The following is a 14,065-nucleotide window of genomic DNA, read 5'->3' on the forward strand; positions in this document are numbered from 1 at the left end:
GCTGTCACAGAGAGTGGAACTGGGAAGAGATGCCCAGTAGCACACCATTACACAGTCATCCCACCACACAGAGGCCTGGACATAAATAACCTCAGGAGCATCAATATAATAAAGTTAGGACGTGTTCCTTTTTGACTATTTATTACCTTTGTTTTTAATATAGTTTATGTAATATGTTTATATATTTTAATTTTAATAATGGCTGCATTTAACAAGCAGCTCTCAAAATGAAAATTTTATTTATTTATTCATTTTGAGAAACAGAGTCTCAGTCTGTCACCTAGGCTGGACTACAGTGGCACAATGATAGTTCACTGCAGCCTCGAACTCCTGGGCGCAAGCAGGAGCCTCAGCCTCCTGCTTAGCTGGGATTATAGGCTCATGTAACCATGCCCGGCTAATTTTTTTTTTAATTTTTATTTTTTGATTTAGAGATGGGGTCTTGCTATGTTGCCCAGGCTGGTCTGGAACCCCTGCCCTCCGGCACTCCTCCCATCTTGGCCTCCCAAGTTGCTGGGATTATAGGCGTGAGCCACTGTGCCCAGCTCAAAATGAAAATTTAATGGCTTTTCTAAGCTGGTTGAGCTAGCCCAGCATACCACTAAATTAGTGTCCCAAAGATAGCAAGATGCAACTTTTCCTTTTGGTATTTTAGAATATAGGTAAACTATGGATATCTGCAGCAGGAATTTGAGGGACTTTGGACTGTTAATAGGTGAAAAGCACATAAATCCTTTGAGCATGCCAGGGAATAACTTGGGGTTTGTTTTGCTTCATTTTAAGATATATCTATATATAGCAATGATCATCAAGCTTTACAGTTTCAACTGATTTTTTTCAAACTTCAACTAAGAGTGATCTCAATTCCATGCATGAGGCGGCAAATGGAGTGAAGCACGTGGCTGTCTTCTTCCTTCCCGTCTGGGGGTCCTGGACCGCTCTCGCCAACAGTCGGAACCAGGGAAGAAGAAGGTATCTTGAATAGCCGGGCAAACTTCTAATGATTCTGATCCAGGTACCGGGACTCAATTTAATTTTTTCTACCCAACCAAGTATTTAGCAGAGAAGATTTGAAAAAGTCGTCGAGAGGTTGCTTCCACTGGCATCCGCAGCTTTCTTAAACAGTTTGGTGGCGTTGGTGCTCAAGAGGCTGGGAGGCTGGAAGTCTTCGCTTGCTCCTTCACCCACTTTTACCTCTGGTAGCACTCAGAGCTTTCCGTTCCAAGCGATCTGTCTTGGGTAGGAACTACAAAAGAAAAAAAAAAATACCCCAAACAGGTGCATGTTTTAGCAGTTCAGATTAGTCGCAGCAGTGATTCATTCTGAGAGCTTACCCAGGCTTTTTTTTTTTTTTTTTTTTTTTGAGACAGAGTCTCACTCTGTTGCCCGGGCTAGAGTGCCATGGCATCAGCCTAGCTCACAGCAACCTCAAACTCCTGGGCTCAAGCAATCCTACTGCCTCAGCCTCCCAAGCAGCTGGGACTACAGGCATGTGCCACTATGCCTGGCTAATTTTTTCTATATATTTTTAGTTGTCCAGCTAAATGCTTTCTATTGTTTTAGTAGAGACGGGGGTCTCGCTCTTGCGCAGGCTGGTCTCGAACTCCTGAGCTCAAATGATCCACCCGCCTCGGCCACCCAAGTGCTAGGATTACAGGCTTGAGCCACCGCGCCCGGCCTTACCCAGGCTTTTTGTTTCTCTGCCACTCTATGGCCCTTTGGGGAGCAAAGTGGAAAGTCAGACCAACTCGTTCTGGCAATATGTTGGTGGAGGCAGTTTGTTGAGACTAGTGTTTAAGGCTTAGAGAATATGGGTTTTTTTTGTTTTGTTTTGTTTTTTTGTCCCCCATGAATAAGGAAGTGTTACTCATTTGATGTTCAACAAATATTAATTGAACGTGTGTCTTAAATGCCACTCTGCAGAGTGCCAGGCTAGACGACGGCAGCACGGCCATCTCAGAAGCGAGGCTGTAGTGAGTGCTGCTTGCGAGACCCCTGTTCTCCTGGGCCTTTGTTCTGGGTGTTTAGAGGGGCGGATACGTCCACCCAGTGAGAGAGAAGCTTTGGAAGCTCCGCACACAGCCAGTCACACAGCCAGTCCCGGTACTTTGAAAGCTCTGGGCGGAAGGGCAGGTGAGGGCTCAGCGTTATGAAAATAGCCTTGGGACTGCCCCTGCCTGGGGTCTCCAGGGGGGAGACTATTCTTAGGCGGTGTCTCTGCCCTGAAGGAGCCTTTCTCTGCCACTTGGCTTGAAGGACTTCTTTTTGAAAAAGAGATTTGGACGAGAGTCAAAATCCTGAACTGCAAAGAGATGGCCAATTAGGCCGCTGGGCCGAGTTCCAGCCAAGCAGTCAGGCTCTGCCTCTCAGGGGCCCGAACAGGCTGGGAGGGGACTCTGGGCCCCAGCTCCACGGCCTGGTGGGATGCAGGAAGCCAAGCTCGCAGTCCAGGCCCCTCCGCTAACGAGGGACTGTGAGTCAGCGACCCGCTGCCTCCTGCCCTAGGAGCCCAGCACCGACAATCGACAATCGCAGGGAGAGCAGGAAGAGGGGCAGAGGAAGCTGTAGAAAAATAAACATTTCCTTGCATTTTGCTTGGAACAGAACAGCATTTCTGGCATGTTAAGATCCACAGAACCTCCCCCCGCCTCCCCCTGCTCTGGTTTCCTCCTCTTGTGTAGAAGCGGATTCTTTCCTTACCTGAGGGGAGCCCAGGGTGCATCCTGTGGCAAAACAGCAGCAAGATATAGAAGGTGAAAGCCAAGCAGCCAAAGATCACGCCGCAGACCAGGAAACTATAGCTGCCCTGAGCCTGGAAGATCTGCCAAAGGGGAAACAGAGACGCGGCCGTTAAGCCTCCGCGGGAAGACGAATTGTGGGGAGCGACCTTCCCGGCTCCTTGGCGGGGTTCTCAGTCAAGTCCAGGCCCATCACGCCGACAGAAACCCGGGGAGGAGGGGGTCTTGGCCTTGTTTCGAGGTTACGTGCCTGGAGGGGGCAGGAGTCCTGCTCTCAGGCAGGGGTTGGACCCGGTAACCTCCTGCAGTCTCTTTCAGCTCTGTGTTCTGGAACCTTCTGAAAAATCTCCATAGCATTGCTGAAACTTCAATCCTACTAGGTGTTTCTATACCCATGAGGCCTAACCAGAACCTTGCAGAGGATAATTTTTTTAACCCTTGATTATAAAAATTTAAAACATAACGTCAGAGGAGTACGTGGAGCTCCTGTGGACCCATCACTCAACTTCAGCAATTAGCAGCGACTTGGTGTGTACCCTTCCACCTCCCTGCACTCGCTGACACTAAAGCGAACGCCAGACATCGCGTCATTTCAGTGCGGAGGGTATGGTGAGACGTGCCTCTCCCTCCCCGTCAGGCAGGGTGAGAGGAGAGGACAGTGTCACAGTGCTCAGGGGGATTTTGGAGACGGAGAGACTTAGGTTTGATGTCACCTCTCCCAGTTGCTAGAGGGGGCTGACCTCAGGCCAGTTACTAAATTCATCCGAGTTTCACTATCTTCTGTTGTAAACAGAGGAATGATACCTACATTACCGTTTTCAATAGAAATGCAGATGTTCGGTTTTTCCCCCTGGACACACGAGACGTGGGTGTGTTTGCAGAGAACTAGGAGAGGAGGCCCCTGGTCAGGGCAGGACGCCGGGCCCTCCACGGGGCTCCGAGAGAAGGGTGGAAAACGCCCTGACTGCGGCTCGGACCCGGCCCAGGCTCTGGGAGCCGCACGGCGTTCCCACGGGCCCCCGCTGGCCCCGCTCCCGGACGCGGCTCGTGTTTGCTTTGGACTTTTCCACGCGTCCTTCACGTCTCCAGATCCCACATTTGGAGGCTCAGCTTTCACGGCTGGCTTGCAAACGGAAACGGGTAACACCAGCACAGGGGCCCCTGCTCGCTCTGCAGCAGACTCAGGAAGGGACAGTCTGGGTTCAGAAGGTGGCCGCCTGCGGCTTCGCACCTGCTCGGAGGAGGGCTCCCCGGCCCCCCCGCCCCGAGAGATCCCCACGTACCGAACCGACCAGCATCTGCAGGACCATCTCGCCAATTCCTGCCCCGGTCACCAGCACGGTGGTCGCACAGCCTAACGAAAAGAGGAGCTTTGGTTTGGTAAAAGCAAGGTAAAGAGACAGACGTCAGCTGTCATAATCCAGGCTGTTTCTGGGAAACCTCTGGAAAACGGTATGGCGAAGAGGACTACTTTGGATTGCGAAGATTTCTTAGACATCAGCCTGGAACTGTGCTTTGGGAATGCCTAGGTCCTAGTATCATTACCTCCCTTCCTTGTTCTGAAACCTTCAGTTGCTCACAACTATCTCCAGGTAAATCCTAAATTGATTAGCCTGGCATTCAGGGCCCTTCCCCATCTGACCGCCACCTAGCTTTCCCGAAGGATTTCCCGATAGCCTCAGGCCAGCTCTCGGTGACCAGCCACACGCCCCTGATGAGTGGCAGCAGGGCAGACCCTCCGAGCCCAAGCGTCAGAGTCAGACTTGGGTTCCAAGCCCAGCTGTGTCGCCTACTAGCCATGTGACCTTAGACAAGTTCCCCAACTTCTCTAGGCCTTGGTTTCCCTCTCTGTAAAATGGGCATCACAACAGCTTTCAGAGGATGCCATGTGGCTAACTCTGGTGTAATACGTGCCGGGTGCCCAGCATAGAGCTGGCACGTGGTAACACGTGAGACCAGGCCGGCGCTCTGCTCAAGCCCGCCAGCACCACCTTCGGGATGAAGTCCAAGTGCTTTCACGGGGTTTGCAGGGCCCTGTAGCGTCTGTGTCTGCCGATAGCTCAGGCGCATCGCTCATGCTACCTGCTCGCAATCCACCCTCCAGCCGGGATAAACTCTCCTCGGTTTCCTGACCCGCATTCTCATTCTCACCTCCAGCTCTAACACATGCCTTCTCTCCCTCCCGAACACCCCTTCTCCTCCTCTTTTCTGGAAAATCCCCCTTCATCTTGAAGGTCCTGGTTTAGACTTCTGTAGCAATCTCCTTCCCTGGCCCCACGCCTGGACGAGTCGCTCCTCTCTGCTCCCTCAGCCCACTGTCTGTTGACTGGCCGGCCCACCCTGCTAGGCGGGAGGCCCATGGAGGACAGCCGTGCGCCTTGTCCTTTAGTTCATTGGCATATGCCAGCTTGTTAGCACAGCGGCTAACGCATGGTAGACACTTAATAGATCTTCCAGTACAATGGTCATCACCAGCATCTACTCTGGGCCTCCCATTCCTTCAAGCTCTTCTAGTCTCACTATGTTCAGGCCTGTCTCTGTGCTTGTGCTCTCGTTCTGCTCGTGGCCCCTCCCCTCCCAGGAATGCCTTCCCAGATCTCCGGCCAGCTCACGTCTCATCTCCTCGGTGAAGCTGTCTCTAAATTCAACACTGGCCACTCCCGTCTCTGAATTCCAGTGGCACCCAACTGTCTGTTCCACTCATTCATTCAAAAAGCTGCGGATCTTCTGTGCCTCGGGCACTGTGCTAAACACTGAGGACACGAAGACGAACACTAATGGTTAACAGATTTCGAGCACCCATGAGTCAGCCTTGATGCTAAGTCAAGAGCTTTACATTTTCTCTAATGCACAAAACAATCCTAAACAGTAGGTATTTGTATCCCCGATTTACAGATGAGAAAATCAAAACTCTGAGAAGGGAAGGAAATGGAATTGTCGAGGTCATAAAGCCAGTAAATGTGAGGCAGGATTGGCACTCAGGTCTGCTGATGACTTCACAGCCCACATTCTTTCCCCTGTGGCTTGCTGGGAGTGTGTTGTCTAGGACAGGAGGCAGACAACGTAGGTACAAAAAGCCTTGAGATGGGTGAAACATGAGAGACAGGTGCAACGTCAATGGGCACAAAGGAGGGGGCACATCTTTCCAGTAGGAATCAGAGCAGCGTCCTAGAGCAGGGAGAGGGGGGGACTCGCGTTGGGTCTGGAAGGACAGGCAGGCAGCTAAAGGGGTGAGACATGGGAGGGCATTTCAGGCAGAAGGTGCTCCATGTGCCAAAACAGGGACAGTTTTTGTGCCATCAGAGAACAGCAAGTAATTCATGGCTAGAATGCAGGCGTGGAGGGGAAGCAGGGAGAACAGAGGCTGGAGGAGAAAGGTGCTCTGTAGGAAGTTCTGAAGGCTGCAGTCAGTCCTGTGTTCTACAGCAGGCCCTCAGCAGCAGTGTGCAGGGTGGCTTGGTGCGTGGGCCTTACCTGGCTACACGTCAGAACCACCCAGCAGCTCCGGACCAATTGCACCAGACCAGGAGGCGAGGCCGAGTCCCTGGGTTTTGTTACAAGTGCTCAGGTGATTTTAATGCTTAGCTGCTGGGAGGGGCGGAGGCAAGGAGACCACCCGAGACCTATTATCAGGGACGGAGGTGATTAGAAACTGGGAAAAGCTGGGCATCATGAAATAGCCAAGCAGGTAAATGAAGACAAAGGTCTGAACTTAGGTAGGGACAATGAGAAATGAAGAGGACGGATTTGAGAGATCCTTTGTAAGTAGAATTATCATTAAGCTCTAACATTTGTTGATCACTTAAAATTCTGTGGGATACACTGTGTGACATGTGGTAGCAACAATGTTTCATTACTTCATTTACTCCCCTGAGGCTCAGTTACTGATGTCTCAGGATGGAGTCTGAGCGCACCTGGGACCCCACCCCGAGAGCTGGGTGAACAGCTGTTGCTGTCTCTAGGATGAGCTTTGGGGGAGAGGCTGTGTTTCCTCAGGTGTGTCCCCTGGGACCCAGCACTGCATCAGGAGTAGCAGGTGGGCTGGATGGACGATGGACGACTGGATGATGTGACTTCTGCCCTCAGTTTTCATCGAGGCCGGTCATGGTTCAATGGAACTTACACTGGGACTGCCCTGCCTCCTCAGTGGCTGGGACTACGGGTGCTCGCCACCACGCCTGGCTAATTTTTTTTTTGTTTCTATTTTTAGTTGCTTGGCTAATTTTTTCTATTTTTAGTAGAGACCAGGGTCTCACTCTTGCTCAGGCTGGTCTTGAACTCCTGAGCTCAAGTAGTCCTCCTGCCTCGGCCACCCAGAGTCCTGGGATTACAGGCGTGAGCCACCGCACCAGGCCTGGTTGATTCATTCTATCACACGAATTGTTTTCCTCCGAAATTATAAACATTAAACAGTGTATAGTATGATCTCATATGCTCAGAAGGCATCTGGGAGGAAACAAACTGCCAAGAGTGTTATTGTCGCCTACTTTCACTTACTGCTTTAGAATATCCTCTATTGTTTTAACGTTTTTGCAGTGAGCATATACTACTTGTATAACAAAACGATTTTCCATTTTGAAAACAAAAAAAAAATGTGCAGGTTTATTGTAGAAAATATTTTATTCTTAACAACCAATGATGTTATGTGCTAAAATTACCTGGGGCTCACGCTTCAGTTGCAAGGATCCAGGCTGTCCACGGCCCCCACGACTGTGAATAACTGAGCCGGGTGCAGCTCTAATTGCCCTGACTCTGCCTCTGCAATAGTCTCCCCCGCTCCTCTCTCAAGACATTGCTCATCTTAATGCTGGTTTTCCAGCCTCTAGGGCGTCTCTAGTTGCTTCTAAGGGTAAAGTTAAATGTTCAAAACATAATTATTTTTAATTAACTCATTAAAAAAACTTTTTTTTTGCTATATGCAGTTGGGAGGGCAGGGAAAGGGGAGGGAGATTGGTCAAGAGAATTAGAGGTTTCTGATATCCAAGAAGCTGTGTCACAACCTCAGACCAGGTGTGGAGTCATCGTTCCAGTCCTCTATAACAACACCCACAAGGCAGGGAGGTACTATTACTGATAATTAAATTATAAGATGACTTTCCTGTGTCATAACTTTTCCCATGCAACTTTGCCTTTCTTTGAAGTTGGCATTTCCAGCGCATGCGTGTTACACAAAATGTCAGCTGCAGGTCAGCAGACGTTAGTTACAACGGGGAAAACGCAAACGAGACAGAGACGCTTAAATCTTATCAGTACAGGTATAATATTGGAGGGAGGGAGCCCAGTGGGTCAGAACAACCCTGCGTGTGACTCTGTTGCCACCAAAGCTAGGAGGGGCCGCTCCCTTCTATGAGAAGCTAGGGTAGAGATCTCGCTGGGAGGTGGTGCTGGCCTGGAAAACCCCAGAAAGATGGGGCGGGCGGCAGCAAGGGGCACCCAGCGGCGGAGAGCTGGCCTGTGTCCTCCCAGCCCTGGGGCTCACCTCTGTACTCGAGCACGTCCTCCGTGTAGGCCAGCACGCTGGGGAAGGTGCTGCTGAGGAACAGGCCCAGGCTCGCTGTCCCCACGAACAGGAAGACGACGTTGTAGGAGAAAATAAGCAGCACCAGGAATGTCATCACCACGCCGACCTGTGGCAGCAGAGGTGGGGCCGGTCAGAATTTGGGAAAAGCTGGGCATCCAGGAGTCGGTCTCCTGACTTTGAGTTTTGGCTCCGGTCCCAGGCGCGGTGCTGTGTGACCAGCACGCCACCCTGTGGACTAGGCGGGAACTGCACCATTGCTAGGGACGTTCCGGTACCCACTAAGGACGCACAGAAAGGCGAGGCCGCCTAGACTTCTACACAAATGCCCCGCCACACCCACACACGCTTAATAAGGCTTTGGTGAGTGAATACTCCTGCCCCCAGGTCTCATCTGTAACCACAAGGAATCTAAGCCGATTTCATCAGCTTTCTCTGCCCTGCTGGCCCCAGGGTAGGACTCTGGGGGTATGAGAGTCCTCCCCTAACTTTAAAGAGGAGAGTTCATGAGACCAAGAGTGCACAGAGAGGAGGCCATGGATTGCAGGAGAAGAGGGGCTGTGGCTGCAGGGTCCCCACCCTCTAGGAATCCAAGCCAGACTCCCAGGGAGAGGGTCCGTGGCTGGGGCAGCCAGCTTGGCTTCCCCCAGGTTTGGCGCAGATTCCCGCGGGCAGGTGCTACCCATGGTTGGAGACTCCTGCCATAGGCTGACGGGCCTGGAAATCTTTCTAGTTCAGTTAGGGTCTGGGTCACATGGGCATATTTTTGTTAATATAACCCTATTTCTAAGTTCTTTAAACATGTTTTTATGCCAATATTGAGTAATTCTTATGCAAAAGGCATCTGGGAATAAACCCAGGCTGCATAGGATTTGGAGTAAGTCCCAGCTGTGTTTTAAACCAGCTGTGGAACCTTGAAGTAGTTGATCTGATTCTTAGCTTCCCAATCTGCAAAATGGGAAGAGTTAAACAAAGCTACACTAAAGGGTGGTAGTAATATAAACGAAGGGGCTCGGTAAAGTGGGACGCTTTAGGCAAATATTAGTCCTAGTATTCATGTGTGGGCTTTTAAGTGTTGCAGGAGATGAGGATCTTCTATAGAAGCCCACAGCTTTGAGGTAAAAATCTCCTAGGTGAGGACATCTGTTTCTAGAAAAAATAAGCATAGCACATAGAGCTAAAAGGTCTGCAAGAAATCACATCTAATCCAACCCCACCTTCTCCACTTTGTAGCTGAGGAACTGGGCATGCAGGAAGGAAGGGACTTCCAGAGTCACAAGTAGATCTTGGGGGTTTTGCTCCAACTGGAGAAACAAAGCCAGCGACCCTGTCTGGGAGCCCCTTTACTCTCCTCGGCCAGCCCCTCAGTCTCCACCATGAGACCCCTGAGGTGTGAGGTGAGACTCAGTATCCCTATTGAGACAGACTTCCTGCCCTGGAGAGGGACCAGCCACAAAACAGTGGCCGAAGGAAAGCAACACATTCTCTTCACGCTGGAAATGCAAACACAGAAGACGTCCTTCGTGTAGAAAGAATGGGAAAACAGTGGACATATCTATGGCTCCAAAGATGATGTCTTCCTTTGGCACAGAAGATGGTCCCACAGCTCCATTTGTTCTTTCTTCCTCCTCTGCTCATTTTCTCAATGCTAGAGTAGCCCAGGATTCTATTCTGGCTTTTTTTTTTTTTTTTTACAGGGTCTTACTTGTTGCCCAGCCTGGAGTGCAGTGGTATCACTATAGCTCACTGCAGTCTCCTCCCACCCCAGCCTCCTGAGTAGGTGGGACTACAGGTGTGCCCTATCACACCCGGCTAATTTTTTTATTTTTCACAGAGACAGGGTCTCACTCACTCTGTTGCCCAGGCTGGTCTCGAACTCCTGGCCTCAAGTGATTCTCCCGCCTTGGCCTCCCAAAGTGCTGGGATGATAGGTGTGAGCCACCAGTCCCCACCCCGGCTTTTATTTACCCACAGTCCCCTCTCACCCAGCTTCACGGTTTCATCTCTATGCCAAGGACTCTTAAGTCTACCCCTCTAGCCATGACCTGTGTCCAGCGCTCGCCTTGCCTATGAACTTCCCCTTGGATAAAGCCAGTCTCCGGAAGACTAAGAATGCGGCCAAAACGGGACTTCTGCTTTCCCCTGCCGACCCTCTCTTCCCTACATCAAGCAACAGCACCGCATCCGTGCGGTTGCTCAGGCCCTACATCTAAAGTCACCCTCGATTCCCCCTTCCTGTCCCTCCCACGCTTGGGTCAGTGGCACGTGCTGTCCACACCACCTCAAAGGACATTTAGGATCTTTGTGTGTCTCCAGAGCCACGCTGACTCTCGCCTGGACTGAGACAGCAGAAGCCTCAGCAGCCTCCCTGCTGTTCTCCGGCCCCCTGCAGTCTGTTCTTCCGCAGAACAATAGAGTATACTTTTAAAATGCGCTGCAGACCAAGTCCATCCTCCGCTTAAAACCTTCTATTAGCTTCCTGCCCACTTAGAATAAAATCTAAAACCTGGCTTACAACCTCTGCTTCCCCAACTTCTACTCCCCTCCTCCCCTCCCACCATGCTCCCACCCCCAGTTAGTCCCCGCCTGGGGCCTTTGGCCAGCAGCGCTTTCTTGATATTCAGCGCTCAACTTGTGAGTCTGGGGCAGGTGCCGGGGCTGGCACACCGCTGCTCCCACTGCTCTCCCGCCAGCTGGCTACCCCCCTACAAACCACACGAATGTCCGGGCAAGCCTCGAAGACGGGCACCTTGACAATCTCTAGATCTGGGAAGTGTGAGAGGCACTCAGCTGTCTTATTTTAGCCGTGGTGACAGAAGACTGAATATACCCAGGGCGAACTATCAGCTCTGCCCGCCAACTCTCCTCCCACGCAGTGTGGCCCCTGCCTCAGCCGGTGACTCAGCCCGGGCTCTCAGCCTGCTCCGCTGCTGCTCGCCGCCCCCCGCCCTCCCTCTGTGCCAGGGCCCACCCTCCTGCTCCCCTGGCTGACCGCAGCTCCCTGAAGGCAGGACCCGCTCCTCACAGAACCCGGCACCCCTTCGGTCCCCAGCAGGCCCTTGGACACAGCGCAGACACACGAAGTCAGGAGGTGCCGGTCGAGCCCAGGAGGATGCTGAGCACAGGGTGACCGTTACCTGAACCATGGGAGAGATCCGCAGAAGTAGTCGCGGTGACAATGACACAGTCACCTGCAGCTGCACGCGGAGGCTTGCTCCCAGCTATTCAGCTGCCCTGCCCAGCGAGGTTCCCAGCAGCGCACCTGGAAAGCTCTCCAAGGACCCAGAGGCCGGGCTCCCTGCACACTCCTGCAGCAGAGCCTCTGGGACCCAGGAACGGATCTTCTAAAAGCACCTCCGGTGAGTGTCATGTACTTGGGAGCCACTTACTCGAGGACAGAGTTTTCCTAAACTTGTTTGATGATATCAATCCCCGGAGGTGCTGGTTAGATACAGAGACTGCCAGACCTCCCCCTGGACGCTCTGATTCACTCAGTCTGGGCTGGGCCCAGGAATCGGATTTTCTTTTTTAAACACCAGCACCTTAGAGAAGTGTCTACGGGCAGTGCCTAACACAGGTGGACGCTTCAGACCTTCCTCATTCTCCCCAATCAGATTCCCACCCCACTCTCTGTCTGAGCAACTGGCCTGTGTCCCGTCTTGAGGAGGAAGCCAGGCTGGCGACCACTCCTGCCTGTACCCTTCCTCGTCTCACCTCGCAGACTTCTAGAACCTTCCACCTCCCTGCACCCCGGCCACCCCAACTCCATGGACAGGGGCCTTCCTCCCTCCTGAGCTCACACTTCCGTCACCCCTGCTCTGCCCACCTCCGCCCCGGGGCCCTCCTCACTCAGTTTCTCTCCCGCGATGGCATTTTCACAGACTCCTCCTCCTTATGGGCTTCCTCCCTCTGTCCTCTGCCTGCAGACGGGCTCGCGCCACCCTGGTCCTGTCAAACATAGCTCCCTTCCACTCAGGCGTATTTGCAGAGAATCCTCCTCAGCCTCTTGAGTTTGGCTTCCACCCACCCACCTCCCGTCGACACGGAACAGAAAGTTCTTTCCTGAAGGTCTTCAGCCAGCACAAGGCCAAATGCAAAGGCCTTTCTCAGGCCTCCTGATTTCTGTCTCTGCAGCCCCAGCGTCACGTCCACACCCCTCTCTGTTAGCAACTCAGCCAAGGACGTGCTTTCCTAAGCGCACTGGGCTGCCTGGAAAGGTGGCGAGTCCCTGTCACTGGAGGTGTTTTAGCAGAGACTGTGGGGCCCTTGGAAGGGATGTTACTGAGGTGATTCAAGACTAGACAGCCCCGTAGGGGGCTGTGATCTGGACCCCTTTGTCACAGATGGTGACGTGGATTCGACCCAGGGCAAGTCTCCACCCATTGCTCCGGCCCAGCCTCCCACCGCCCACGCAGACCAGTTCCTCAAAGTTCACCCCACGTGCCAGTCTGGCGACTTAAGAATCACCTCGGAGAACTACACAATGCAAGTTCCCAGGCCCCAGCCCAGGGGTGGTGGTTCTGAAGGTCAGCCCTGGCATCACAGCCTGCACTGGCCAGAACGCCCTGAGCAGCCGGACACCAGGGTGAACACAGAGGCCCAAGGCCGACACCTGCTTCCCTCAGCTCTTGGCAGGTTGTCAGCTGGGCTCTGCTCCGCGCTCCGCAGTAACCACCTCCGAGAGCCCCTTCCTTTTATGCTTTTAAGGGCATAAAATCAGAGGCCCAGAGAGGGAAGGGACTTTGGCATGGTCACACAGCAGGCTCCACCTCCCAGATTTCCCTCCCTTCCTCACCGGTCTCTCCTCCCCTCCTCCCTCTCCTTCTACATTCCCACCCGCTGGCAGAGTCCAGCCCCGGGCAAAGGTCCCAGGGCAGTGGCAGGGCCAGGAGTAGACAGGGTTCCTCTGGTTCTCTAAAAAGCGAAGGGCCGCCCAGAAGCCACTCACCACGTTGATGAGGACCATGGTGGCTGGCTTCATTCTGGAGGAGACGGGGATGGAGACCAGCCGGCCCAGGGTGATGAAGCCCCAGAAGAGGCTGGGCAGGTAACCGGCCACCTTGTGTCCAACAGACAGGGGCTTCTCCACAGCGTAGCTGTACACAAAGGCAGAATATGCCCCCTGTGGAGAGACCAGGCCCCGCTGAGCACAGCCGCTGCCAGAGGCTGATTCCCACCAAAAACTGAGCTCATAGAAGTAGAGAGGCGTGGCGAGGGCTCAGGGGGGACCGTCCGTTCCTGGAGCCCAGCCAGGGGTGGGCTTGGAGCCACGGCCATCCAGCACGCTCAGGCCTGAGCCAGGAACAGCATCCGGGGTGCCACCGCCTACAGGCTGCTCCTACGGAGACCTGCGATTACAGAGAGGTGCCTCTGGGTCTCCACAGAGGGCCCCACGGGGCGCGGCAGACACAGTAGGGCACCACTATGCCTCCTTCATGAGGATTCCACGAAAGGATTTTTGTTGAAGGAAAGTTGCCACAAGAAAAAAAAAAAAGGCATGTGTACAAACATCTTGTTTTACAGGTGAGAGAGGAGAAGGGACTTGCCCAAGGTCACAGTGAGAGCTGGAAGTCAACCAGTATTGTCACAGGTACTTGCCACCAGGTCATCTAAGTTTTGGGGGGGCCCTCTCTCTGGAGAGTTCCTTATATGGCAATCAGTTAATTAGCCACTCAAGACTGTCCTGACCCAATCCTGACAGATTTCTGGAAAAAGGCACTAACTAGCGTAACACAGGTCACTAGTAGAAGGAACAGCCGGGCCTAAATTCTGCCCGGAGCTTGTTTACAACTCGGGCTTGCGAAGCCCA

The 14,065-nt window shown here is 52.9% G+C and overlaps 1 protein-coding gene across 1 annotated transcript in view; it reads right to left on the minus strand.

Moving 5' to 3' along the window:
- Window positions 1-794: 794 nt before the first annotated feature.
- Window positions 795-14,065, minus strand: part of MFSD4A (major facilitator superfamily domain containing 4A) — a 29,719-nt gene continuing 16,448 nt past the window's right edge. The window contains exons 6-10 of the mRNA XM_069459548.1: window positions 13,205-13,378; window positions 8,218-8,365; window positions 4,022-4,092; window positions 2,701-2,821; window positions 795-1,246 (exon numbers count right to left, since the gene is read on the minus strand). Coding sequence (XP_069315649.1) covers window positions 1,191-1,246; window positions 2,701-2,821; window positions 4,022-4,092; window positions 8,218-8,365; window positions 13,205-13,378 — 570 coding nt within the window. The 3' untranslated portion in view covers window positions 795-1,190. The remainder of the gene's footprint in view (window positions 1,247-2,700; window positions 2,822-4,021; window positions 4,093-8,217; window positions 8,366-13,204; window positions 13,379-14,065) is intronic.

The sequence above is a fragment of the Eulemur rufifrons genome, chromosome 27, assembly GCF_041146395.1.
Source record: "Eulemur rufifrons isolate Redbay chromosome 27, OSU_ERuf_1, whole genome shotgun sequence".
In the NCBI taxonomy this organism is placed as follows: Eukaryota; Metazoa; Chordata; class Mammalia; order Primates; family Lemuridae; genus Eulemur; species Eulemur rufifrons.